This window comes from Octopus bimaculoides, chromosome 1 (assembly GCF_046866305.1).
Source record: "Octopus bimaculoides isolate indiv1 chromosome 1, ASM4686630v1, whole genome shotgun sequence".
In the NCBI taxonomy this organism is placed as follows: Eukaryota; Metazoa; Mollusca; class Cephalopoda; order Octopoda; family Octopodidae; genus Octopus; species Octopus bimaculoides.
The window spans coordinates 117,546,027-117,573,692 of record NC_142928.1 but is presented as its reverse complement, the minus strand read 5'-3'; the positions used below and the strand labels follow the sequence as shown (position 1 = coordinate 117,573,692).

At 35.0% G+C, this 27,666-nt stretch overlaps 1 protein-coding gene across 6 annotated transcripts in view; it reads right to left on the bottom strand.

Annotated features, from left to right (window-relative positions):
- Positions 1-27,666, bottom strand: part of LOC106876842 (LIM/homeobox protein Lhx9) — a 250,904-nt gene that overhangs the window by 125,369 nt on the left and 97,869 nt on the right. For 2 of the 6 annotated variants that reach the window (XM_089356827.1, XM_089356852.1), the window contains exons 2-3: positions 18,040-18,143; positions 2,647-2,702 (exon numbers count right to left, since the gene is read on the bottom strand). The exons of 1 other annotated variant lie outside the window; for it this stretch is intronic. In XM_089356827.1, coding sequence (XP_089212953.1) covers positions 2,647-2,702; positions 18,040-18,082 — 99 coding nt within the window. In that variant the 5' untranslated portion in view covers positions 18,083-18,143. Of the gene's footprint in view, positions 1-2,646; positions 2,703-18,038; positions 18,144-27,666 lie in introns of all 6 variants that reach the window. 3 more of the 6 variants (XM_014925564.3, XM_052969744.2, XM_089356836.1) reach the window with 2 other exon arrangements.

Below are 27,666 nucleotides of genomic sequence, written 5' to 3'. Positions count from 1 at the left end.
CATACTTAATTAGCCATTACCGGATATTGCGTCACTTTTCGAATGAAACTTTGCACGATATTGGTATAGAAATTATTGCTAGGGTTTTGTACTTGGTTATAGAAACAACAGTTACTATCCGTGAAATTTATGAATTAAAGGTGGAGCTTAAATAGCCCTCTCCATTACAAGCTTTAATCACTGAAATAATCATTTATTTTGCAGAAGAACTACGATTTTCAAGCTATTTAGTCCTACGCATTATATTTTTTTATTATCTCCTGTTATTGTTGCCATTTTCACATCATTCCATTGACAATGGAACAAGGGGAACTACGTTCTAACACTTTTAAGTAGTTTCATCAGTCCAGTGCTATAATTACATATAAACATACTTACATACATACATTGTACACCACACGCGCACACACACTCACACGCATACCCTCACACACACCCACACACACCCACACACACACGCACCTTCACACACTCACGCATGTATGTACACCATGCGCGGACACTCACACATGTATGTATGCATGTATGTATATATGTGTATTTCATACACAAACAAATATATTTAATATATTTGATGCATCTAATTTTTTTATCCGTACAATTGCCTCTCTCTATATATATGTGTATAGTGTGTGTGTGTGGGGGGGTATGTGGGTGTGTGTGTGTGTGTGTGTGTGTATGATCATATTTATGAAAATGCCAATCTGGAAAGTGAACCTAAGATTACAGAAATTTATTTCAACATTAAATATATGAACGGAAGAAGAAATAACCTAAACTCATCATATACTGCAATCTATGTATGCTCAAAGATAATAATGGTAACCTATTTATCTTAATTAAAAATGTTTCATCTATGGATAAACTTAAGTATATTCGCTACCGAAGCATCCTGTGTGCCAACGTCATCTTGCTGAAATTACATTACTATCAAAGAGTAAATGGAAGATTTATTACTACAGCAATAGTAATAACTGTCCTTACCATCTTAATTAAATGAGTTTAATTTTTATCGAATATAAAACGCCCACAATTTGATTTAAGTACACAACTTTTCCACAAAGAAGCAAACTGGCTTATAAATATAAACTTATCCATATCATAGAATTCTCAAATTCAACAAACTTCAACAAAATTTAACGATACTACTATAATACCATCAGTGCTAACAGCAACTTAGAATTAGACTCTTATACTGCTGATACTAAAGTAGGATACCGCGGGCGAGTATCTGATGGTCAATGTTAATTGATCCGAAGCTCAATATATTCTTAACATTGAAACTATCTTTGACAACCTAGCAGTGATATAGGATGATGATATTGTTGAACAAGTATACAATACAGCCGTAAATGACCACCATTTAGGACAAATATACAGGAAGAATTTTCCAAACCAGAACATGATATAATAAATGAACAGCAGGAAATTATCAAAAAGTTGCCTAGGCAAACAACATGAAAGAAACATATGAAGCCCTTAATTTCTTGATGTTTCAAAGACATCACTAACCAATCGCAAGGAGAGGAGTACAAATATCTTGAAACCAGTGTGTTCCTCATGCCGTTAACCATGCTCATATATCACCTTTAGTATGGTTAGACGGAACTTCAGCCGACGTTCGAAATATAGCTCAATGTATACAAAACGCTATTTGATATTCTTACAAAGTCATTATACCGCCAAGGTTGTATGGAGATGTTTAGAGTAGCTACTTATTAACAAAATGATAACAAAGAAACCGCAAAAAACGTTAGGGCCGTGATTCCGATAGTTTGTTACGCAGGTAGATTATAATAACAGTTTTATAAATGTGTGATAGCCCACGAACACTTATAAATGCTGTTTAGTAACTTCACAAGAGATAAACTCTCCAATAAATCTAACAGTACATTTTCAAAAATCATCCTGCTGTATTTGTTTTCTCGTTAATCCGGTTATCATATCTCCTTATAAAATATGGGGTTACTGAAATGATGAGCCTAAAAACTTATCTCAGGTTTTCTTTGAGAAGTATTTGGAGCTCTACACATCACATTTTAAACGTGTCTAAGTGAAACTCTAGCTCATTTCGAAAGACACTAGAATAAAATTTGGTGAGTTGCGTCGTCCATTTATAATGGTAAGATAAGAATAAATTATGCCTTATTAAGAAAATCTACAGATGAATAAAGCCAGGGGAAAACTATACGAGATTTGAACAAGATAAGTAACGACACACTCATTGACAAATTGAGAGCAATAAATAAAAAAAAATTAAACAGCAAAGCAAGCATTTTTAATACAAATTGTTGCATTGTAAAAAGATATCGCTTTAGACCTCTGAAATACACGTGTTTCTTTAAAGTGGACATTAACAGACTTAACGAAATTTCAGTTTTATTTGAAATTTCAACATTTTTTTAAAAATGTAAAAAAAACCTGTAATTCCTATGCAAGGAAGACGCCCTCACTACACCAGGAATGGACTATAACAACGAATCGGCATTTCTGGTAGAGCAAACGGCTCAGAAGCTATTTTATTCAATAGAATAGAATAGTTCACTAAGAGAAATGCAGATGGGTACTTAACACGTTAAACACAGACCATGGAAATGAATGACGCAGGAATCTGTTATATAGTCCCGATATTTTATAATATCTCACCTTGAAGGTTACCTTTAAGCAATCCAGGAGCAAGAAATTCCCACCAAGAACCATCTGCAAAAGAGACAAAATCATCAGCTAACAACAAGTTTAGACTATGCAACAGCAAAACAGACTACATTAGTCACAGCTGCCTAAGAATAATTTCGAGTTATTACCTTCTCATGACTAAAGAAGTAGCCAGAACAATATGGAATGAGGTAAGAAAGATTTAACAAATAACAATGTATAACTATAAGCACGTTGAAACTGATGGATCAAAAAAAGTATTGGTGGAATCTGAATTTTAAGCATCGTAACATGTTATACTATGAATGTTTGTTATCAACTTAACGTCGACAGGGTAAAAGTACTGATCAAACAGTTTAATCCGACAGGATAAAAGTACTGAAGAAAAAATATACTCAAAGAGACTACTGATGAAATGTTAACGAATGCAACTCAAAATACACTTTCACCACTCATTGGTATTACTGCAAGAAACAAGCAACAATTAGGTTAGACGACTGGTTCTAAATGCGCCTGAATTCGTAGTTCTAGACAAAGCTCTTCTTTTACAATTTAGTCATAATAAATGAACATATATCAGAAAAAATAGTAACCTGAAAGGTCTTTTAATATTTACAGAGTAGTGGCCACGCATGGAAAGATGAATAAGGCAAAAAAATCTTTTTAAATATATTTTCTTTATAATCAGGTCACTGAGTGGGCAGCCAGTGAAAACAAACATCATAACAGCAATCATATCTATATGTAGATATATAGATAGATATATCAACATGCAGATATATTAATATTGCATATGAATATATCAACATTACATACAAATAAAAAGAAACCATGCATGGCTAATTGAAACGCATGGTTTAGAATGCTGTCAATAATGACAGGAGAATTATAAAACCACTTCGACTTGTATACGAAATATCATTTCCCATTTAGAAGAATATATACTTGCGATTCAAAAGCAAATGATAACTACGAATACATTTTAAGGAGTTGAGCAAAAATTACTGATGCACTTAATATCCACAATTTCCAGCTTAAATATCGATTGTTACATTTTATTTGAAGATTATATGTAGTCTTCAAGACATTACTTTCCTATCAATATACAACACCACCAACACGAAACATTCCACTCAAAATCTTGGAGTTATTGAAACACAATCCACAATGGAATGTGCAACTCATTTCCTCGAAATGCTAGAAAAAGCAGATGAATTACGCCTAAAAAGCTGAATGACATATTCGATAATACAAATCTGGATTCAATATTTGCAAGAATTATGATAGAATATCTTTGATCAGCGTTGACATGAGACTAAATAACAACAACAACAACTACTACTACTACTACTACTACTACTACTACTACTACTACTACTACTACTACTACTACTGCTGCTGCTGCTGCTGCTGCTGCTGCTGCTGCTACTACTACTACTACTACTACTACTACTACTACTACTACTACTACTACTACTACTACTACTGGTTTCGTGAAGAACAGCAAGAGATATTCCTAGGGAGATATTTTCAGTCATTTGCTTAGTTTTCTCAGATGGATCAAAAGAAAATACGTTTGCTGCTTGATCTTGTAGGCATAAATATGGTGTATTTCTGGTTAGTTTCATTGCGTGATGTAGTGAAGGCATCGGCAAAGAAGTCTTGTGCGGTAGAGTGTGTTCCATTACTTTGTTTAGGCGCAGATTGTGTTTCGGATTGACAAAGTCGTCAGTAAGCATGTGAGAGACACGGATAACTAACGATATTGTTTTAGAAAATTCAGAATAGCAAACAATTCAGTCTTTGTACTGGCAAACTTAGTGTTGGAGGAATGCTTGTGCTAATTGTGATGAACATTGAGATCACGACAAGGAAGCATCTACTTGGTTGCTTGACCTGTTATAGATGGATTTCAAAATCTTTTTCAAATCACACCATATTGTATTAAAAAGGTAAACTATGCTGGCTAATGTAACCTTACAAATACGTCAGTAAACAGGATGTTTATGGCTGGACTGCCTTTGATCATAGATCTGTTCGATCAGAGCTGACATGGGATAAAATGAAAAACAACTTCTGAGATCCATGAAGTGAGATGGTTAAAAAGCTAGTTGCGATCGGATTTCAGAGTACGAAAGGATGGAGAGAAGTTTGTAATAAAAATTCCAAGTCAGAGTAACATCAAATATGTCGATGAGTATGTTGGCAAGTTGAACGCTCGATTCTATTTCCATGCAAACACAACCTTTCAGAGTATAAATCATAGTGACAACAATAAAGTTGGGAGGATATGTAGAAGACGAGAAGTTTATGTTTTTGAGAAGAATAGGAGGGCTGGTTAGCATGCTAACGAGGCTGCGTTCTCGGCGGAAGGGAAGTCTACCGAAAGAATACAAAATAAACTTGAAAACGATTTAAGCTACCTCAGAAATGAAACTGTCATATTTAGTGATATTCAATGATGAGAAAATTGTTGGTTATTAAATGCAAAACCATATTTTTAATTAATGATTGAATTTCCCTGTTTTTTCCTTTGTGTCTTAGTTCCTTCTACATATTCACATACATGCACATATACACAGATTCGCGCATATCTAAGAGTGTATATACGTGTGCCTAAGTTACGTATTACTACAAAAACAATAGGTGTGTAAATTGGTTGATATGCTATAGTAATATAATGTGAACAGTCACGCTCCTATGGTCGTGATAAGAATGTGGATAGTGGTAGTTTTACTATCGTGGATATGATATATATAAACAGTGTTATAACAAATAAAAATATACAAGAAATAATGTAAAAGTGAAATATAAAGTATAAAATCGGAAATATTTGCGTGAAGATGATTATTATCGGAGATAGGAAAAGAGTGCGATAAAAGGCATATATATATATATATATATATATATATATATATGTGTGTGTGTGTGTGTGTGTGTGTGTGTGTGTGTGTGTGTGTGTGTGTGTGTGTGTGTGTGTGTGTGTGTGTGTGTGTGTGTGTGTATATATATATATATATATATATACATATATATATACATATATATATTTACATATACATACATACATACATATAAATATATATATATACATATATATAGTTGAAAATAAATAGAATGCGAAATTATAAAAGGAAAATATGTGAAATTAGTTTTGTTTTTGTTTCAGAAATCGGAAAACGATAGGAATGAGCAGCGAGAGAGGGAGGTATTTTTCATTAAAAAAAAAATTCTCTATAAAAATACAATATAAAAATTGATAAAATCAAAGAATAAGATAAAATCATTTGCGTGAAGAGAAGAGCCTTCAGGGTAATGTTAGTAATCAAACTTAACTCAAGCATATGTCTTTCGCTGCTTGTCGCCATTAGTTTCCCAATTATTCTGACATTTTTTCCAATCATCTTCTGTTAGAGAGTTGCTATCGAGTAAAGTCTTCATATCTCAGTGAACCGATTGAGAATCGAATAAAAACAAACCAACAAGGATGTGTACATGTGTACATATGTATATGTGAATCTTGGATGAATTAAATACGATCTTCATACAAGGCGTTAGAAGTAACCTCCATGTATGCAAATATAGGAGTCAGTATGCACACCATATATGAACATATACACATATAAACCTGTACATATGTATATATATATTTCCATATACACACATTTTCGATCAAATATCCTGCGATTATATATATATATATATATATATATATATATATATATATATATATATATATATATATATATTAATATATGCATGTATATATATGTACGTATACACACGCACACATACGTCTAGGCACATATTTCAATATACAGATATACAGATAGATAGATATATAGACAGACAGATAGATAGATAGATAGATAGATAGATAGATAGATAGATAAATAGATAGATAAATGAAGGAGACTTCGATCTAGTTTGGAAACCGGTTTTTTTCTCTATTGGCAAGAAATCTTGAAATAAACTGAATAATGATACGTACATATATACATATATGCATACATACATACATATATACATACATATATACATACATACAAACACATCGGCACACACTCACACTCAAACACACACGCACACACACACACACACACACACACATATATATATATATATATATAATAATGAAAAGAATAAGACAAAGAAAATACTTTAACATATCTTTGGTTTTTAGTTACAAATGTTTTCGTAGCATCTCCATTTGCAACACCATTTTACGAGGAAATTCTAAAAGAAGAATCACAGTTTTAGGCGTGGAGAGGCACTTCCTCAGACTTGTGTCTATTACACTGTGTGTCTATCAGATAAACAATGTAATCGGAAAGTTTCGGGAGAAATAAAAAAGGAATAATTAAAAGTGCGTATGCGGGATGAGATATATATAAATATAAATATAAATATAAATATATATATATATATATATATATATATATATATATATATATATATATATATATGTGTGTGTGTGTGTGTGTGTGTGTGTGTGTGTGTGTGTGTGTGTGCTTTTGTGTGTGCTTTTGTGTGTGTGTATGTGGCAACCAGAGAAAACCGTTATTTAGGACGGGTTATCTCTCCAGGACCAGAGCATAAATGAAAACTAGCATCTATGTTTCCAGCAGTGGCACCCACACCATTGTCGCCAGCTTCAGCACCAACCGTATGACCAAAGACGACAATCACGGCGATAATGACCGCAGTGTCGATAGATAAACCAGTACCTCCGGACCAATGGACCATAATGACAGCATAAAATCCGGTGACACCAACAGCATCCTCAGGCCCGGAGCCTACCAGAGATGCACCAGGAATTCGAATGTAGCAAGCACCCATGCCTGTAAATATATCAGATCGGCCAGCAATAGCTATCAAGCGACGCTTCTGCAAACACTAGCCATCCTTCACAGTCTCAGAAAGAAGTTTTGTCACGTCCCTGCCCAACCATGTGTGGAACCTCAAAAAAGCAAAGCACCCCATATGATATCAGGGGAGCAGATCATTGAACATCCAGACCTGTAAATTAATAGGAGCAGGCCCTGAAAAATCTTTATTGCAGAGCGAACCAAAATTCTTAAAAACTATGCTAAACTGAAAATATGTTCATTTCAAGCGCTACCTACTGGAAAATTGGGTCACCCCCTTTGTTGTTTATGCTAATAAGAGACCTTAATGAAATAGATCCTAACTTCCATTTATCCTCTGGTCTAGGGCACAAAACCCGTCTTCAATAACGTTTTCTCTGATTGCCGTTTGCCCATTTTGTCCTAACGTTTCTCCGCCTCCGCGAGGTGAAAAGTTAAATTAGTGTTTCTATAGAGTCTGATGAGATGTCCACAAGGCTGTTGTTTTCATGGATACGAAACCATGGGTCACTCTATGACCAGACTTTATTGTATGTTTTAATACTTACTGCTTTATTCTTTCGAGTGTGCTTCTTATCCTGATATGTGTTATATGGACAATATATATATATGAATGAAGAGTAATGCTAATGCTACTTCGTCATAATCCTTATTATATATAAACACGAGGGACTCCCCGTTGCAGACGACGTATGAGTCTTCAGCTGTTGCCGAAAGACCTGCACAAATAATTTGTTCATAGGGATCACACTCTCTCTATCAAATCGATGTTGCCTGAGAAGGTGCATGGAGTAAAACATGTCAAGTGTCGAAGTGACTGCAGAGCAACGTGAGATACAGTATTTTGCTCAAGAACAAAACGCACCAACCGTTCAATGAATTGAGACCACGATCTCGTGATCATGAGCGCTACACACTGACCACTAGACCATGTGCCCTGTATATGTATGTATGTTATCAATCAGTTTCATTTCTGTATTTCTTGTCCATAGAGAAAGAGCCGGACTCTAACATAGATTCAAGGCTCCTTCATTGGAACTTTTATCAACATCATCTAGGTATTTGTGCATATGTGTGTGTGTGCAGTATTTTGTGTTAGTGTATGCGCAGATTTGTATGTTTGTTTTATGGATGCGTTTTTATGTATATATTTTCATGTCTAGATGGATGCATATGTATTTATGTGCTAAATTTTTGGTAAGTTTTACATATCTTTACAGTTCCATTGATGGCTTGAATCTGTAGTCTTCTAATCAGCCTTTTTCTTTTAGGTTTTGAGAACCCTAATTTTTACAGGTTTGTGTTGAGGCAGTTCGTTACAAATCCCAATGCCCCAACAATCACGGGTATGAATCTGAACTTGTAGTCTGGGTGGAGTATCTGCAAATTTCTCAGTAGCTCGGCGTAGTTGTTCTCTTTTTCTCTAATCTTTAGCGTGATGTTGACATCCGCAGGACAGCTGATTTCTACTACTGTACACCGTTTCTCTTCTCTGTCCCAGATTACTATATCCGGTCTATTATGTCTGCACTTTACTGAGGTTTTTATTGGGACATTCCACCAATACTCTTTCATATTGTGAGTGGTAATGGCCTCTACCTCATTATGGGTTTTCATCTCCTTAGCCCCGGGGTTATCCTGTCGGCAATGTATGTATGTATGTATGTATGTAGGTATGTATGAATGTATGTATGTATGTGTGTGTGTATTTTGCCGATTTTGTTAGTGATTACATTCAATGCGTTTGTATCATCTGTCATATACATATATATATAGCAAAATATCTTCTATCATTGCTCCAAGTTGCACTGACAGTGTATTTCAGAGTTCAGTATCTTGACCACGTATGTATAGCTATTCTCATGGTATGATACAATCAACGATATTTAAAGAGGCTGTCAATTGTGCCATTGGTCCGACCAATAACACCGGAAATATAAGAACCGAAAGAATGAATATAAGAACCGAAAGAATGAATATAAGAACCGAAAGAATGAATATAAGAACCGAAAGAATGGATATAAGAACCGAAAGAATGAACGTCTAATTTTGGTCATCATTACATTAAAGATGTTAACTCTGATTTAACCATTATTGTAGTGTGGTTTGTTCAGTAATCAAATGAGTCCTCAATTCCATTATGTATATATACAGGGATTCTGTTATATTTGATGACAGAAAAGCGACGGTTGGGTGGGTAAATAAATGTGTTTTTCCTTTTATCTTGAAATATTTCTGTCTGCTAGTGAAATGAAATATTGCTTTCAAGTTTTAGCACAAGGCCAGCAATTTCAGGGGAGCGGATAAATCGTTTACATCGACCACATTGTTCAATTGGTACTTATGTTATCGACTCGAAAAGAGTAAAAAAAAACTGTTATGTCTCAAGCTACTGCTATCTAGCACCTTCGGATGATCCCTGCTCAACCGCTACACAACTGCTACTCGACTGCTACTCAACACTCCTACTACGGCCAGGCTACCTCTATTTATATGTCTTGGGAGATCCTACTTCTTCGGCAGGGGACGTCGACACAACAAAAACACAATCGACCTTGGCGGAATTTGAACTCAGAACGAAACGAGGGACGAAATGTCATAATCTGAGACATATATACGGCATATAAACCTGTTAAACTCCAACCTCTTATTTTTTATTCCCACAAGGGGCTAAACATAGAGGAGACAAACAAGGACAGACAAAGGGATTAAATCGATTACATCGACCCCAGTGCGTAACTGGTACTTAATTTATTGACCCCGAAAGGATGAAAGGCAAGTCGACCTCGGCGGAATTTGAACTCAGAACGTAACAGCAGACGAAATAACGCTAAGCATTTCGCTCGGCGTGCTAGCGTTTTTGCCAGCTCGTTTTCGCCAACTCCAACCTCTTTACAGACTTAAAACTATGTCTAAATAGGTATCCCAGTTGCTAACGGTTGAGACCGAGTATATCCTCGAGAATACGGCTTACAAATGGAGAGATTAATCTATTCGAATATGCTGCTAGAATGAAATAATTTTAATGTATCATCAACAATCATATAACACTTACGTATTATTAGTTAATTTTCTATCCTTTACTTTTTTCAGGCTGTAGAATGCGGCCATACCGGGAAAAGGCCTTAAAGAATTTTAGTCGAACGAATCGACCCCAGTTTTAACATTTTAAACTTTGTTACGTATTCTGTCGGTCACTTTTACCAAACTACTATGTTTATGGGGGCATAAATACACCGAAACCGGTTGTCAGGTGGTGGTAAGTGACAAACATAGATAAAGAGAGAAACAGACAGATATGTATATGTATACTTATCTGTATGAATATATATATGCATGTGTGTGTGTGGGGGGGGGGTGTATGCCTGTGTGTATATATATATATATATATGTATATATCCACACACACACAGACACACACACATATGAGAACGTGTGTTTGAAAAGATTTAACGTAAGGGCTCGCACACTAGAAAAAATGGGTTAGTAACATTCTCATTTTATTAACATTATTTTAAAGAAATATTTTTTTAGAAAAGTCACCTTTACATTTCAAAAACTGTATTTTTAATATCGTAGACTTTAAAATATACATACATACAAACATATATATATATACATATACATACATGTATATATATATATACATATATATATATATATATATATATATATATATATATATATATATATATATATATATATATATATATATATATATATATATATATATATATATATATAAATGGTGGGCTTCTTTCAGATTCCGCTACGAGATCCACGTACAGGGTTTTGGTTGACTCGAGGCTATAGTAGAAGATACTCGCCTAAGGAGCTACGCATTGGCACTGAAAATCAAGCCGTGTCGTTACGAACCAAGCATTGATTTTCTGTTGCCTTAGTAAAGTCCATAGGACAACATGGCATCTGAAAAGATATTGTAAAGAATCGTCTGGCGATGAAGCAAAACTCAATTAAGATTATTATTATTACTATAAAGAAAAAAGTTATGTAAAGAATATATGTAAGTCTATGTATGCTTAACCGTAGGGGTGCGCGCGCACACACACGTACACAAACACACGCACGTACACACAAACACACACACACACACACAGACACACACACACACACACACACACACACAATGGCAGGCCTGTCAATTCTATTTGATATTCATCCAACACGCTTTCTTGCATGAACTATTTCGGCATTTACTTATTCATATGTGCATATATAATATATGTGTGTGTATGTGTGTATGTGCGTACAAATACACGCATGCTTATTACCTTGTGCACACATACGAACATGCGTTCATTTATACGCACAAATACAGACACAGACATATAGACACATATATGCACACTCGCATACACACACACGTACACACACACACATATATATATATATATACACATATGTATGCGAGTATTCTTTTGTCTATCTATCTATCTATCTATCTTTCTATCTATTTATATCTATGTCAATATATATATATATATATATATATATATATATATATATATATATATATATATATATATACATACATATATATGTAAACAGAGTTAGCGGATATAGTAACCGACTAAGGGATAAAATATCCATACATACTATCAGTATATATATATATATATATATATATATATATATATATATATATATATATACAATATGTTTATACACTCACAGAGAACTGTGTATGTTTATTCATACGTACATGCATATATATGCAGTGTTGAAAAATGGTCACCTGACAGTAAAACAAAAAAACATTTAATTCCAATATTTATGTTTAACAACTGAATGCATTTAATAAAAGCCTGTAAATAGGAAACATCGTGGAAATTGCTCAAACTGAAGTCCTTCTTGAGCAACACCATTTTTCCAAATGAATAAAATTGAATGCTAAGTATTTATGGAATGTTGATTTACTGTCGAGTGACTTTTGGCCAACCCTGTATATATATAGATGAAAAAATGGACAAAGTGGAAGCGAGCAAAATACACTATTGCGGCTAAAATACATGAGTGGAGAGTAACGCTCAGAAAAGTCTTGAAGGATATAGACAACAGTAAATAGCAAGTCAGAAAATCTTTTTGTGACCGAACCGCTGGGCAGCCAGTAAGAAGGACGAAATGAAGAAAAACTGGCCGTGGGCCACGTGTAAGCAGCAGGCAGAGGAAAAAAAGGGGAGAGAAAGACAGAGAGACGAGAGAAAGAAAATAAGGGAAGAAAGGAAGGGAGAAAGGAGAAAGACTACAAATACAAGTGACAGGGCGAGAGAGAGAGAAAAAGCGGAAAGTAAGATAGGCTAAATATAGAAGTAACAGGGTGACAGAGAAAAGAAGAAGTAGAGTCACAGAGAATATATGTAAACTTAGTCTTGCTATTTACTGTTGTCTATATCCTTCAGGATTTTTCTAAGCGTTACCCACCATTCCAGTCTTTCAGCCGCAAGACCGAATTTTGCTCGTTTCGTCTTTCTCCATCGTCTTAAGTTATATTTTTTTTACTTTCGTTTGTCCATTCTGTGTCGCTTTGTCTGCTTGAGGCCCAATTCTCTGCGTCTTTCGCAGGCACCGCCAAGATGGGAATCCCGTCAGTGCGAAACAGAGCATTATCATTCTGGTTGATAACTGTTGAAGAATTAGGCCCACTGTGTCTAAAACGTTTTTTTTTATCTGTTGTTGTTTATTTACCATGCACTTTTTTCATTTATTAGTAACGGTACGCAAAAACACATCAGACGTTTATGAACAGTGAGTTTATATATATGTATATATATATATATATATATATGTAGAGACACATACAGTTATGTGTGCATATTCATTCACATATATTGCAAATGTGAATACCTATATTTTATTTCAGTTATTCATTTGTTTACTTAGCCCAATTTCATTAAGTGTGTCAAATTATATTACGTCAGGATGTAAGCTTAATCGCCTGATACGCTTGCTACAGAGCATGTCAGCTGAATTGTAACCAAACTCAAGCAAGCTCTCTGTATACTTCTACAAAAAGTAATTCAGTCATTGAGGAAGTGGTAGGATAAATAATAAACAAACAAACCACCACAACAACAAACAAAAGATAAAATAGCGTGCTCTTCAGAGAAGAAACACTTTTTATCTTTTTGGGTAACCCAGTGCATGAGATAAGATTGCTCAGAAAGGCTTTTCAGTTATTGAAAGTGTCTCTTCCACCACCTCCTCCTCGTCTTCATCCTGCTTCTCCTTCACTTTCTTCTTCTTTTTCTTTTTTCTTTTTGTTATTGCTGTTTTTGTTGTTGCTGTTGTTGTTCTTCTTCTTCTTCTTCTTCTTCTTCTTCTTCTTCTTCTTCTTCTTCTTCTCCTTCTGCTTCTTCTTCTTCTTCTTCTTCTTCTTCTTTTCTTTTGCCTTCTCCGTCTTGTTATCTTCTTCCTTCTCTTTTCCTTCCCCGTCTTCTCCTCCTTGTCGTCGCCGTCTTCCTCTTCCTCTTTTTTCTTCTCCTGCTTTTCGCTCTTTTTCTTCTCCTTCCTCCTTTTTCTTCTCCTTCCTCCTCCTCCTCCTCCTCCTCCTCCTCCTCCTCCTCCTCATCATCATCATCATCATCATCATCTTCTTCTTCTTCTTCTTCTTCTTCTTCTTCTTCTTCTTCTTCTTCTTCTTCTTCTTCTTTGTCGTCGTCTACGTCGCCTTTTCGTATCAAACTATCAAAGCCCCCGTCAAACACATGTCTTGCGCTCTGACGGCACATACGTACATTGACGCACACATGCAAGCGTATATATATATACGCAAAACATTAAGACAGGTGGAACAAAAAAGGGACAACAAAATATCTAGACAGACGATACAAGGAAAACAAGGACGGATCATTCGGAGTTTTCTATCCTCAGTCGAGTTCCAGATTATCTTTGCAATTTCGGAGTCTATGTCCCTGCCGTAAGGCTTTACTTCCACACGCGCCAGCTTAATTTAATTCGTCCTTAGTCAAAAGACACCTGTTGTTATGTTTTGTTATTAGTATTTGTGTAACATTTCTCTGTTTTTTACCGTCCTTGTTTTCGTATACATTCGCTGCTTTCTTCCAAGGAATGTAATGCTCTTAGCTTATTTTTTCCTTGGAGCTGGCCAGATTGGAGCAATCAAGAGTATAATCAGCCGAAATCTTGGACTCGACTGAAGATAGAAAACTCCGAATGATCCCTCCTTGTTTTCCTTGTGTTGTCTGTCTAGATATTTTATGGTCCCTTTTTTGTTTCACCTAACTGTCTTGAGGTTTTGCGATCTTGTCTCATTTATATATATATATATATATATATATATATATATATATATGTATCTCTTTTAACTCTTTTACTTGTTTCAGTCATTTGACTGCGGCCATGCTGGAGCACCACCTTTAGTAGAGCAAATCGACCCCGGGACTTATTCTTTGTAAGCCTAGTACTTATTCTATCGGTCTCTTTGCCGAACCGCTAAGTGACGGGGACATAAACACACCAGCATCGGTTGTCAAGCAATGCTAGGGGGACAAACACAGACACACACACACACACACACATATATATATATATACATATATACGACGGGCTTCTTTCAGTTTCCGTCTACCAAATCCACTCACAAGGCTCTGGTCGGCCCGAGGCTATAGTAGAAGACACTTGCCCAAGATGCCACGCAGTGGGACTGAACCCGGAACCATGTGGTTGGTAAGCAAGCTACTTACCACACAGCCACTCCTCAAAGCATTTAACATAATATATACTTACATATATGAATATCTATGACTGTGCGTATGTGATAAGTGGTTTCATACTAATGTGAAAAGTAATTAAGCGAAAAATATATACTCTGTAACGTTTTAGTTGATCAGTCAATAATATTACATATTCAAATGCGAGTACGCAACTTAAAGCTACTTGGTTTTAATCTGAAATAGCTATGTAAAGTATGTATGTATGTATGGGTGTATGTATGTGTGTGTATGTATTTATGTATGTATGTATGAATGTATGTATGTTTGTATGTATGTATGTATGTAGGCATTTATGTTTCTTGCCAAAAGAGAGCCGGTTTCTAACTAATATCATTGGAATTTCAACACGAGCGTCATGCGCGCGTGCGCGCTGGCACACAGACAGACACACGCTTATATATATGTATATATACATACATACATACATATATATATATATATATATATATATATATATATATATATATATATACGACTATACGTAAAGCTTTTGTCGGCTCTAGTAGAAATCACTTGTCGAAGGTTACGTGCAGTAGGATTGAATGCGGGACCATGTGGTAGGGAGGCAAACTTCTTATTAGACACACACGCTTGTGCCTACACACACACACACACACACACACACACACACACACAAACACTCATATAATCTCATACACAAACAAATTTGTGTATATAGATAAGAATGAAAATGTGTAATAGAATACGTATTTGATACCAAATTATGTACAAGCTGCATCCCAGTTTCAACAGAATATATTCAGCATCAAGGGTAAAAATTAGCTATGGAGAGGTCCAACTTCGCAAATAGGACCGGATTACCACGCATACTCTTCTACTGTGAAATTCGCACCGCCAAGATACGATGCGGCTTCCCCATGCATTCTATGAGGAACACCAATATCGACCCTAAATCCAGAGATCCGCAGGCAGAAGACACAGCAATGTGAGAATCATCAGGATCTTTGAAGAACGTCGTTGAAGAAATGAAGTGGCTAAACGGTTATGATGAAAGATTTGCCAGCACCAGTCAAGGCCCCATCGATCGTTAGATATGACTGGTCAAGTAAAAACCAGTCTTGCCAGCCATCAGACACTGATATAAACGAGGAACAACATACGGAGAAAGAAATTCACGAAATTCAGTTACCGCTGACAACGACAATAAGCATGTCTCTTCTGTTTTCTTTCCCCTTTTTTATATGTTATCTTATTTTTGGAGCTGAATATTTGAATGAAAGTGTCTTTTTTTTTTCTTCCACTACCTACGAATATATATATTTGAAAATAAGTGGTTATGTATGTAGATTTCATAAAATGTTCTTAGCAATAGCTGAATAAAACACCCAGTTGTTTTCTCCTCTAACAAAAATATATACTGTACCATCCGCAGCGAAGGAGACACTGCTGAAGTGAAGCCCTACTTCAGAATTATAAAATATTCAGCGTACTCCATTCGTGGCTAATAGATCATCATCATTAATGTTTCTAGTGCAGGCAAAATTTTTGTAAACATGAAAAGACTATTTAATATGTAAACACAACTTCAGTGAGACAACTAAAACGGCAAAATGGTTGTATATGTACGTATATATACATAAATATATATATGATTGTGTGTGTGTGCATGCGTATAGATAGATAGATAGATAGATAGATAGATAGACAGATAGATAGATAGATAGATAGATAGATAGATAGATAGATAGATAGATAGATAGATATGCATATATATATATATACATATATGTATGTATATATGCATAGGTGTATGTATATATGTATGTGCATAAATATATATCAAGAGAGGGAGAGAGAGATGGAGAGAGAGAGTTGGAGAGAGAGAGAGGGGGCGGGGGTAATTGAGGTTCAGGGCAACGAGAATTAATCGTAAATTTTTGTGGCTGCAAATTCTTTTACAGTATCATTTTAAAGACTAATGAAATTATGTAAATTTTGGGAAAAAGAGCAAGGTTTCTAACCTTTCTAAATATGAATTTTCCACTCACATTTTCTGCAATATAAACATTTTAAGATGTACTTTATGTACTTAATGTACTTTATGGATTTATGTGCTTTACTATAGAATATGTAAAGTTCTGGCAAAGGATACTATGCAGTTTTCAAACCCAAAGTGAATTAGTTTTATTATTTTATTCTTTTACTTGTTTAAGTCATTTAACTGCAGCCATGCTGGATCACCTCCTTTGGTCGAACAAATCCACCCCAGGACTTATTCTTTGTAAGCCTAGCACTTATTCTATCGGGATCTTTTACTGAACCGCTAAGTTACAGGCACGTAAACACACCAACATCGGTTGTCAAGCGATGGTGGTGGAGAAATACAGACACACAAACATATATATATATATATATATATATATATATATATATATATATATATATATATATATATATATATATATATATATATATATATATACCACCGGCTTCGTTCAGTTTCCGTCTACCAAATCCGCTCACAAGGCTTTGGTCAGCCCGAAGCTATAGTAGAAGACACTTAACCAAGGTGCCACGTAGTGGAACTGAACCCGGTAACATGTGGGTGAAAAGTAAGCTTCTTACCACCCAGCCACGCCTGTTTATCATATTGCAATACTACATAGTTTATTGCAATTATTATGCACTGTTTACTTTGGAAATCTTATATCATGATTTCAAATTTAAAATGGGCACTGAATAGAAATAATTAAGACGGTGACAATGGTCTAACATCAATTATATAAATTGGATACATAACTTCTTCAGTTGGGAGAGTGACTGAGTGGAGCAAATCCATTCCATCTTCTCTTCCTCTTGAATCCTGCTGTTACCAAGTTGAATTTATCTACGTTCTTGTAGACCACTGAAAACAGAGATGTCCCAGAGTTAATATTAAACAAAAGCAGAAAAGGAGCTTTCACTCTGGACCATGTGGTTATATTCTCTGCTTAAATTTATCTATATGGAATATTTCAAGGAAAGGTATTTATATTTGGTCAAATATCATGTACAGTATTGAGTGACAACTTGCAAATGGGCCAAACTCTAATGCTAATGTCCATTCCATCAAGTCAATATTAAATGACTGAATTCCAACAACTAATATAAAATATTTTCTTTTAAATGAAATAATCAAATATTTAACATCAAATTTCACCTTACAAGTTACACATTTATTGCAAATGACACTAAATTTTGTTAAAGTATAATTCCACAGAAAAAATGTCGTTATATTGGAATCCAATCTTCCTATAATTGTCTATCGAACTGAGCGAGACAAGATCCAGTTGAAGAGCATTTTCTATCCATCCTCTATTGGAAAAATGTCAAAGTTAAAGCCTTTATAATCCATTTAAATTTGGATGATTTATTCGCAAATAAAATGTGTATATTTCAAAGAATTTAACTCACATATGGTTCATTGAACCATCCAATAAGTGTCATTGCTGAGTACAGCTTAATGTCATAAGAATGCACCTGAAGAATCTTTTCAGCATTGCAATATATTTCAGTTGCATCTTGAGATAAGTATTTAGAACCTAGCTGCCTCAAACAGTATTTGATATGGAGGACATTAATAGCATCACACTTAAATCAAAGAATATAAAACTTACATTTAGCCACTTAAACTTCGTATTGCACCAAAACTTACTGAATACTGCCTCTTTTGGCTCTCTGACTAAAATACTCTGCATTGTATTCGTATCAGTTGAATCATCTACTAATAGCATTTCAATTAACCTAGCTTAGTAAATCTCACAATATCACTCTTCACTGAGCATGGTAAATAAACCATTGCCTTACGTAAATATTTGTGCTAGATTATAAACACAAACACACAAATGTAATCAGCATATATTTTTAAAATCTACTTATATAAATCTCGCTCAACCATAATACCAGAAGCCTGTTATCACACTTATAGTAACATTATCATGTTTGTTGCAACATTATACTGGACTCAATATATGACTGGTAATTATTTTTATTGACCTTCAAGTGTTGAAAGGCTGGATTTAAAAATCACATAATAATAATAATAATAATAATAATAATAATAATAATAATAATAATAATAATAATAATAATAATAATAATAATAAAAACTGGTGGGAACACAAACCACCCCAGTACTCGAAAATGATCACATCGCACTCCTCTAGAACTTCACCATTCAAACTGACAGAAAGATAGACGCAAATAGGCCAGACATCATACTGAAAGACTTCAGACAAAGATCATGCCTTCTCATTGATATGACTGTCCCAATTGATATAAACGTATCTGTCAAGACCTACCAAAAACTGAGCAAATATAAAGATCTTGAAATAGAAATTAGCAAAATGTGGAATCTGAAGACGAAAACAATACCTATTGTCATAGGTGCCCTGGGAAAGACAGCGAAACGGGCTGATTACTACCTAGCTCAGATACCAGGAAACCCCAAAATGGCTGAAGTTCAAAAGATAGTGCTCATGGGAACTGCCCATATCCTACGTAAAATACTGTCTATGTGATCTCAAATTTTAAAACAAACACATAATTTTCTTATGGTTTCTTAAACATTCACTAGAACAAAACTGTACAAATCCAAATATATGGTACCCTAGGCATAACACCTACATGAACTTCTAACTTGTTGTCTCTTGAGGTCTCTGGTTGAGACTTGGATCCAACTAGTACAAATGCAAAACAAAAGTCAAACATAAAATAATAATAATAATAATAATGATAATAATAATAATAATAATAATAATAATAATAATAATAATAATAATAATAATAATAATAAAGGCCAAAATATTAATAGCGCCAACAATAATGAGGGGACAATTGGCACCAGCGATTTTATTTAAGTGCGGAAGATCGGAAGATATTAGATGAGCTGCAGGAGCAATGGGTAAGGAAGTAAAAGATTGCCAGCATTAAACGATGCCAACAGAAGGAATCTGCTAGATATGATTAGGAAAATATAGGAGACACTAACTTATTGATCTATGCAGGAAGGGTAGTAGTTATTAGAAGATTAGATACTCCACAAGAAAAGATTAGAAAAGATCAAATGTGGAAAAGGAGATTAAGAAATAAAGTGAAGACGTTAAAACAAAATTTTAGTAGAATAGAAGCCTAGAAACTGAACAAGTTAGGAAACACAAGAGTTAAATCTTCTCTTGAGAAAAATACTTAATAAAAGAGAAAGGATTTGAAAAAGTTATTAAAAAAGTCATAGCAGTAGCAGGTATCAGATATCAGAAAAGAATACATTATTTGAGATAGACCAGAGAAGATTTTATAACTAAATAAATAATGGAGAAGAAAGTACTGAAGATGGGAAACCTAATGCAGAAGAATCTATAAAGTTATGGAGTGATATTTGGGATAAGCCACTCAATCACAGCAAGACATAGGGAAAATAAAAAGAAACAAGGGGTGTTAAAAACCAGAAAAAAGAACAAAAGTTATCTGACTGGCAGAAGAAGGTTTTGCATAATGGGTTTCCAAAGATAGTTGCAGCAATTAGTAGTAGTGAGACATGGTTATGACTGCAGAAGGCTGAAAAGAGAGACAGAAAGTTAGTAGCAGTATAAGATCAAACATTAAGGACTAATTGTAACTGAATAAAAACCAGGATAGTGAAAAACCTAGTAGATTCCTAATGTAGATTATGCAAAGCAAAAGAGGAAAGTGTTATTCATGTAGTAAGTGAATGTAGGATGCTGGCACAGAAACAATACAAGAAAAAACACGGGTGAGTAATTCACTGAGAGAAATTTAGAAAGCTAGGATTTGACCATTCTGACAAATAGTACGAACATGAACCTAGTAAACAACTAGAAAGTAAGAAATATAAATGTTGTTAGACATTCTGACTGACTGAGTAATAGAAGCTAGAAGGCCTGATTTAGTAGTAGAAGACAAAGAGAATAAAAAATGCCAGTTAACTGGCTTTATATGATGAAAATATTGATATGAGAGGTATAGAAAAAATTTCAAAGTACCAGGACCAAGCCATAGAAATACAGAAAGTGCGAGTAAAATGTATTTCAGTAGTTATAGGTGCATTAGGAACTATCCCTAAAGATTCGAACTAATGGATAGCAAAAATAGGCATAAAACCCAGTTTAGTACAGCTCCAGAAAACAGTTTTATTAAGGACAGCTAGAATACATAGAAGGGTTCTTGGCATCTAGGGCTACTAGCTGTAGCATGATTTTAGGAATTTTTCTTTTCCAAGAATCTAATCTGTTGTGTGCATATGAATAATAACAGCAATAATAATAATAATAATAATAATAATAATAATAATAATAATAATAATAATAATAATAATAATAATAATAATGGTGAGAATAATCAAAGAATTGAAAACCACAGATCTCAGAATGGACCACAGATTATACCACAGATTATATGGATGACCTAAAACTATACGCTACAAATGATAAACAGCTGGAAACACTACTACAGAGAGTACATGGATTTACCAAAGAAATAGATATGAAATTTGGATCAGAAAAATGTGCCAAAGCAACCTCAAAAAGAGGAAAACTAGTAAAGAGTAGCAACATCACACTAGATAAAGCCAATGAAATGAGAAAATTAGACGATAGCCAGCCATACAAATATTTAGGAATCAATGAACTAGATGGGATACAACACACACAAATGAAAGAGAAAATAAAGAAAGAATACTATAGACGAGTTAGATCAATACTAAAAACAGAGCTCAATGCTAAAAACAAGATAATGGGTATCAACACTTTAGGCGTCCCAGTTATAATTTACAGCTACAATATCGTGAACAGGACACTAAACGAACAATCTAAAATAGACAGGAAAACAAGAAAAATAATGACAGGATCTAGGATGCACCACCCGAAATCTAACATAGGGAGGCTATATATACAACGTACAGAAGGCGGTAGAGGCCTTATACAGCTGGAAAACTATTATAAAATAACCATCATAGGACTGCAAAAATACCTACTTTAGATGCAAGGAAAACTAATACGAATAGCCACAAAACACGAGCAAAACAAAAAACTTGTTTTCCGTCTTTAAGGAAATTGACAAATACAAACAAGAAATCATACTACCTAACAAATACGAAGAAGAAGAAGAAGAAGAAGAAGAAGAAGAAGAAGAAGAAGAAGAAGAAGAAGAAGAAGAAGAAGAAGAAGAAGAAGAAGAAGAAGAAGAAGAAGAAGAAGAAGAAACAACAAAAGCTATAAAACAAATGGAATCCAAGCTAAAACTAAAACAGTAACGGATCATGATAAGCGATGGCAAGAAAAGCCCCTACATGGTAAATACTGGGCTAAACTAAATGCAAAAGAAATAGACAGAGAAAAATCCCAGCAATGGTTGAGAAGCTCAGGACTCAAAGCAGAGACTAAAGGATTTTTAATTGCTGCACAAGACCAAAGCCTCCCCACCAGAAATTACCAAAAACATAAGAAACATAACAAGTAACTGTAGAATATGTGGCGATGGACAAGAAACAATAAATCATATTATCTCTGGCTACCCAGTCCTGGCTAAGAAGGAATATATTCACAGACACGACAGAGCTGGGACCTATATACACTGGAAGCTATGCCAACACTATGGAATAGCAACAGAAAAAAGATGGTATAAACACACACCAGAAAAGGTCACAGAAAACGAGATCGCAACTATACTCTGGGATATGCCAATACACACAGATAAAGAAATTAATGCAAATAGACCAGATATAGTTGTCAAAGTTAATGAAGAAAAAAAAATGCTTTCTAATTGATGTATCAATACCAGCAGATGACAACGTTTCCCTAAAAGAAATGGAAACACTTTCAAAATACAAAGACCTGGAAGTAGAGGTAACTCGAATGTGGAATCTAAAAACAGAAACAATTCCTATCATAGTAGGTGCCTTAGGTATAATAAAAAAATATTCAGACAAATACATAACAAAAACACCTGGACTTACAATTACAAATATATATAACATACAGAAAATTGCACTACTGGGTACTGCACACATCCTACGCAAAACACTTTCAATTCAGTAACTATAAGATCATCACAGCAAACCACAGCAATTACCCAAGACACACAGTGAAGTGAAAGCACGTTATAAAAATAAAACTACTGAATAATAATAATAATAATAATAATAATAATAATAATAATAATAATAATAATAATAATAATAATAATAATAATAATAATAATGATAATAATAATAATAAATGCCCGGATGCAGTACCAGGCAGTGGCTCTCATAGCTTCTGATCTTAATTGATTGTTCCTGTTATCATGTACATTGTTTTGTCTTGGAATAAAAGATGGGCTACAGCAAATATTCTGCTTAATACCACAAATTTGCTTGTCAGTTGTTTGACCTTAACCAGTTGAGCATGTCCCTTGGTGGCTGACGATATGTGCATCTCTGATCATGAGCAGAAGTAGTCGGGGAGCATCATAGCCATGTGTTGAGAGGAATTCTTTGGGGTTTGAATAATTCACCTTTGGAAACATGGGTGTTTTGCTCAACATCCTTAAACAAATCTTAATCAGGGACCTTTTGAGCAGGATGGGCTACTCCACCTGAAGAAAATTCTAACTGGGCCCCACCTGCAAGGTCATGCGCTGTTTATCTTGATATGAGATCACCATGTCGCGCACATAAGGTTGTGATGCATGTGCTTGGTTTACCCTTATCAGACGGGTGCTCATGATGGGTATACTGGGCTTCGTATATTTTCCCCCAGTGTCACTTTGATGGCATGCACTGCTCTCTCACTCAATAATAATAATAATGAGAAATGGTCGTAGTAGTAGTAGTAGTAGTAGTAGTAGTAGTAGTAGTAGTAGTAGTAGTAGTAGTAGTAGTAGTAGTAGTAGAAGAAAGAAGAAGAACGAGGAGGAGGAGAAGGCCGACGACGATGACGATGATGATGATGATGATGATAAGCACGAGGCAGTGGCTCCCATGGCTTTTGATCTGAACTGATTGGAAGTGTTATCATGTACAAGATTTGTCTTGGTATTAAAGATGGGCTACAATAAATATTTTGCTGAAATACCACAGATTTGCTTGTCAGTTGTTTTACCTTAAGCAATTGAGCATGTCCCTTGGCTGACCATATGAGCATCTCTGATCACGAGGAAAAGTAGCAGGGGAGCATCAAAGCCATGACTTGTGAAGAATTCTCTGAGTTTCAATAATTCATCTCGGGAAACATAGGTATTTCATTCGTCATCCTTAAACATGCCTTATCTAGGGAACTTTTGAGTGGGACGGGCTACTCGATCTGAAGAAAATTCTAATTGGGCCCCACCTGCAAAGTATGCGCTGTTTATCTTGATATGAGATCACCATATCGCGCACATGTGGTTGTGATGCATGTGCCTGGTGCACCCTTATCAGACGTGTATGTTGGATTTCGTATATTTGAACCCCAGTGTCACTTTGATGGCATGCGCTGCTCTCTCAATGACTACTACTACTACTACTACTACTACTACTACTACTACTACTGCTGCTGCTGCTGCTGCTGCTGCTACTACCACTACTACTGCTGCTGCTACTACCACCACCACTACTACTACTACTACTACTACTACTACTACTACTACTACTACTACTACTACTACGAATAATAATAATAACAATAATAATAATAATAATAATAATAATAATAATAATAATAATAATAGTAATAATAATAACAACATCGAAAAATACCTTAGAAATGAGAACCCAGGTTCGAAAATACCCCAAGACACCTGATGGAGACTGGAGGGTATATCATCCGAAATTTGTGTTAACAACAAACAAGATAAGGACAAAATCCATCAAAATGTAAATAAGGTAAATAATGTACATAATTCCTCATCTCTTAAATATAGAACTGAACAACAACAACAACAACAACAACAACAACAACAACAACAACAACAACAGCAATAATAATAATAATAATAATAATAATAATAATGATGATGATGATGATGATGATGATGATGATGATGATGATGATGATGATGATGATGATGATGATGATGATAATGATTGTGATGATGATAATAATAATAACAGCAATAGAGATAGCCTATCACTGTTTTTGTTTGGAATTTGTATTATATCCCTACACAGATACCACAGAAAATGACATCGGGGTACACCTTGAGAAGCGGAGGAAAATAAAATCCTCTGTTATATATGGATAACTTAAAGATCTTTGGAAAGGCCGAACGTAAAATAAATGGTCGAGTTTCAACAGTGCAGATATTCAGTAAGGATATCGGAATGGAGTTTGGGAGTATACAAAGAGGCAAAGTAGTTTCGTCTGGTGGAATAGAGCCACCCAACGATGAGAAAATCAAGGATACTGAGACTAATGGATATAAATATCTGGGGATTTTAGAGCACGACAAAATCAAGAAAAGTGAAATGAAGGAAAGCATTAGGTAAGAATATCTCAGAAGAACCAAATTAATTGTGGGAAGTAGACTCAATGGAAAAACAAACTCAGAGCAATGAACATGTCAACTGTTTCTTTAATGCGATACAATGCAGGTGTTCTTAGGTGAACAAAGAACGAGTTTGAGGTAATGGAAAGAAAAACTAGAAAAATGATGACAGTTAATAAGGAAATGCACCACAAAAGCTATACTGACAGACTGTATGTGCCAAGAAATAGAGGTGGAAGAGGTCTCATAGGATGCAAGACCTGTGTTGTCAACGAAAAGAACAGCCTGAGATGGTACATCAAAGAGCAGAGTGAATCCTTGTATGACGCTGTTAGAATTAACAATATAATACCTACCGAAAATGCGATGCATCCACAAACATTTAAGAAACAAGATGAAGAAAGAGTAAACAACTGGAAAATGAGATCATTGCATGGGCAATACCGCAGAGAAATCGAAGGAAAAGAGAAGGTCAACACATGGAGATGGCTAAGAAAAATGTGATCTGAAAGGATGCACTGAGGCATTCATATGCAGCACCCCGAAGCAAGCTCTGAGATATAATTACACCAAGTCAGAAATAGATAAGTGTATCGAATCGCCTTTTTGTACGATGTGTGGCAGTGGAAACGAAACAATCTTACAAATTGTAAGTGAGTGTAGAAAGCTGACCCAAAAGTACTACAAAAGGTGGCACTATAATGTGGCTAATTTCGTTCACTGGAAGCTATGTAAAAAGTACGGCTTAAACAGAGCATGAAAATGGCACGAACATGAATCAGAAGGAGTCGCTGAGAACGACGAACATAAGATATTGTTGGATTGAGGACAAGAGACCAGCTATTTGTTGTGGCAGATAATGGAAAAAGGAAACCAAGATCATAGATATTGCAATACCTGGAGATGCAGGCATAAGTGACAAGAAATAGAAAAGATTGAAAAGTACAGACAGCTAAAAGATGATATTGCAATAATGTGGACTATGAGGAGAGTGTCTATCATTCCAGTAGTTGTAGGAGCACCCGGAGCACTAACAACCAAGTACAAGAAATATGTCAAAGAAATCGGAATTGACATGCGAGCAGAGCAAGCCCAAAAAACTGCTCTGCTGCGGACAACTAGAATTTTGAGATTGGTATATGTGTGTTGAATGTCTCCCACGATAATTATCAACCAAATATCAAAAGCTTATAATGTGCGGGAAAAAAAACCTTTGGGATCTCTGACGGCAGGCTGCTGACCACTCTCACAAATCTACCAGAACAAGCCGGATTGAACTTTCTGAGAAGTAAAACAACAACAACAACAACAACGACGACGACGACGACGACAACAACAACAACAACAACAACAACAACAACAACAACAACAGCAACAACAACAACAACAACAACAATAATGATAATAATAATAATAATAATAATAATAATAAAAATAAAAATTATCCTTTCTACTATTGCCACAAGGCCTGAAATAAAGGGCACAAGGCCTGAAATAAAGGGCACAAGGCCTGAAATAAGGGTCAAGGGGCTAGTTGAATACATCGACACCAGTGCTCAATTAGTACTTATTTCATCAACCCCGAAATAATGAAAGGCAAAGTTGACATCGTCGGAATTTCAACTAAGAACATGACGACGGGCGAAATACCGTTAAGCATTTCGTCCAACGTGCTAACAATTCTGCCGGTTCGCCGCCTTAATAACAACAACGACAGCATCAACAAATAACAACAACAGCAACAAAAATAGCTATAATTATTTTAAATGTTGGCTCAAGACCAACACTTTAAAGGTGTTTTTTTGGTACCATCGACTTTGTTACTTGACTGGTACATTATATTATCGATCTCGAAATGACGTTGTCATCTGGCAGGAAATGGACACAGAAGATAATGAGCCGGAAGAAACATTCTAAAGTATTCTTCC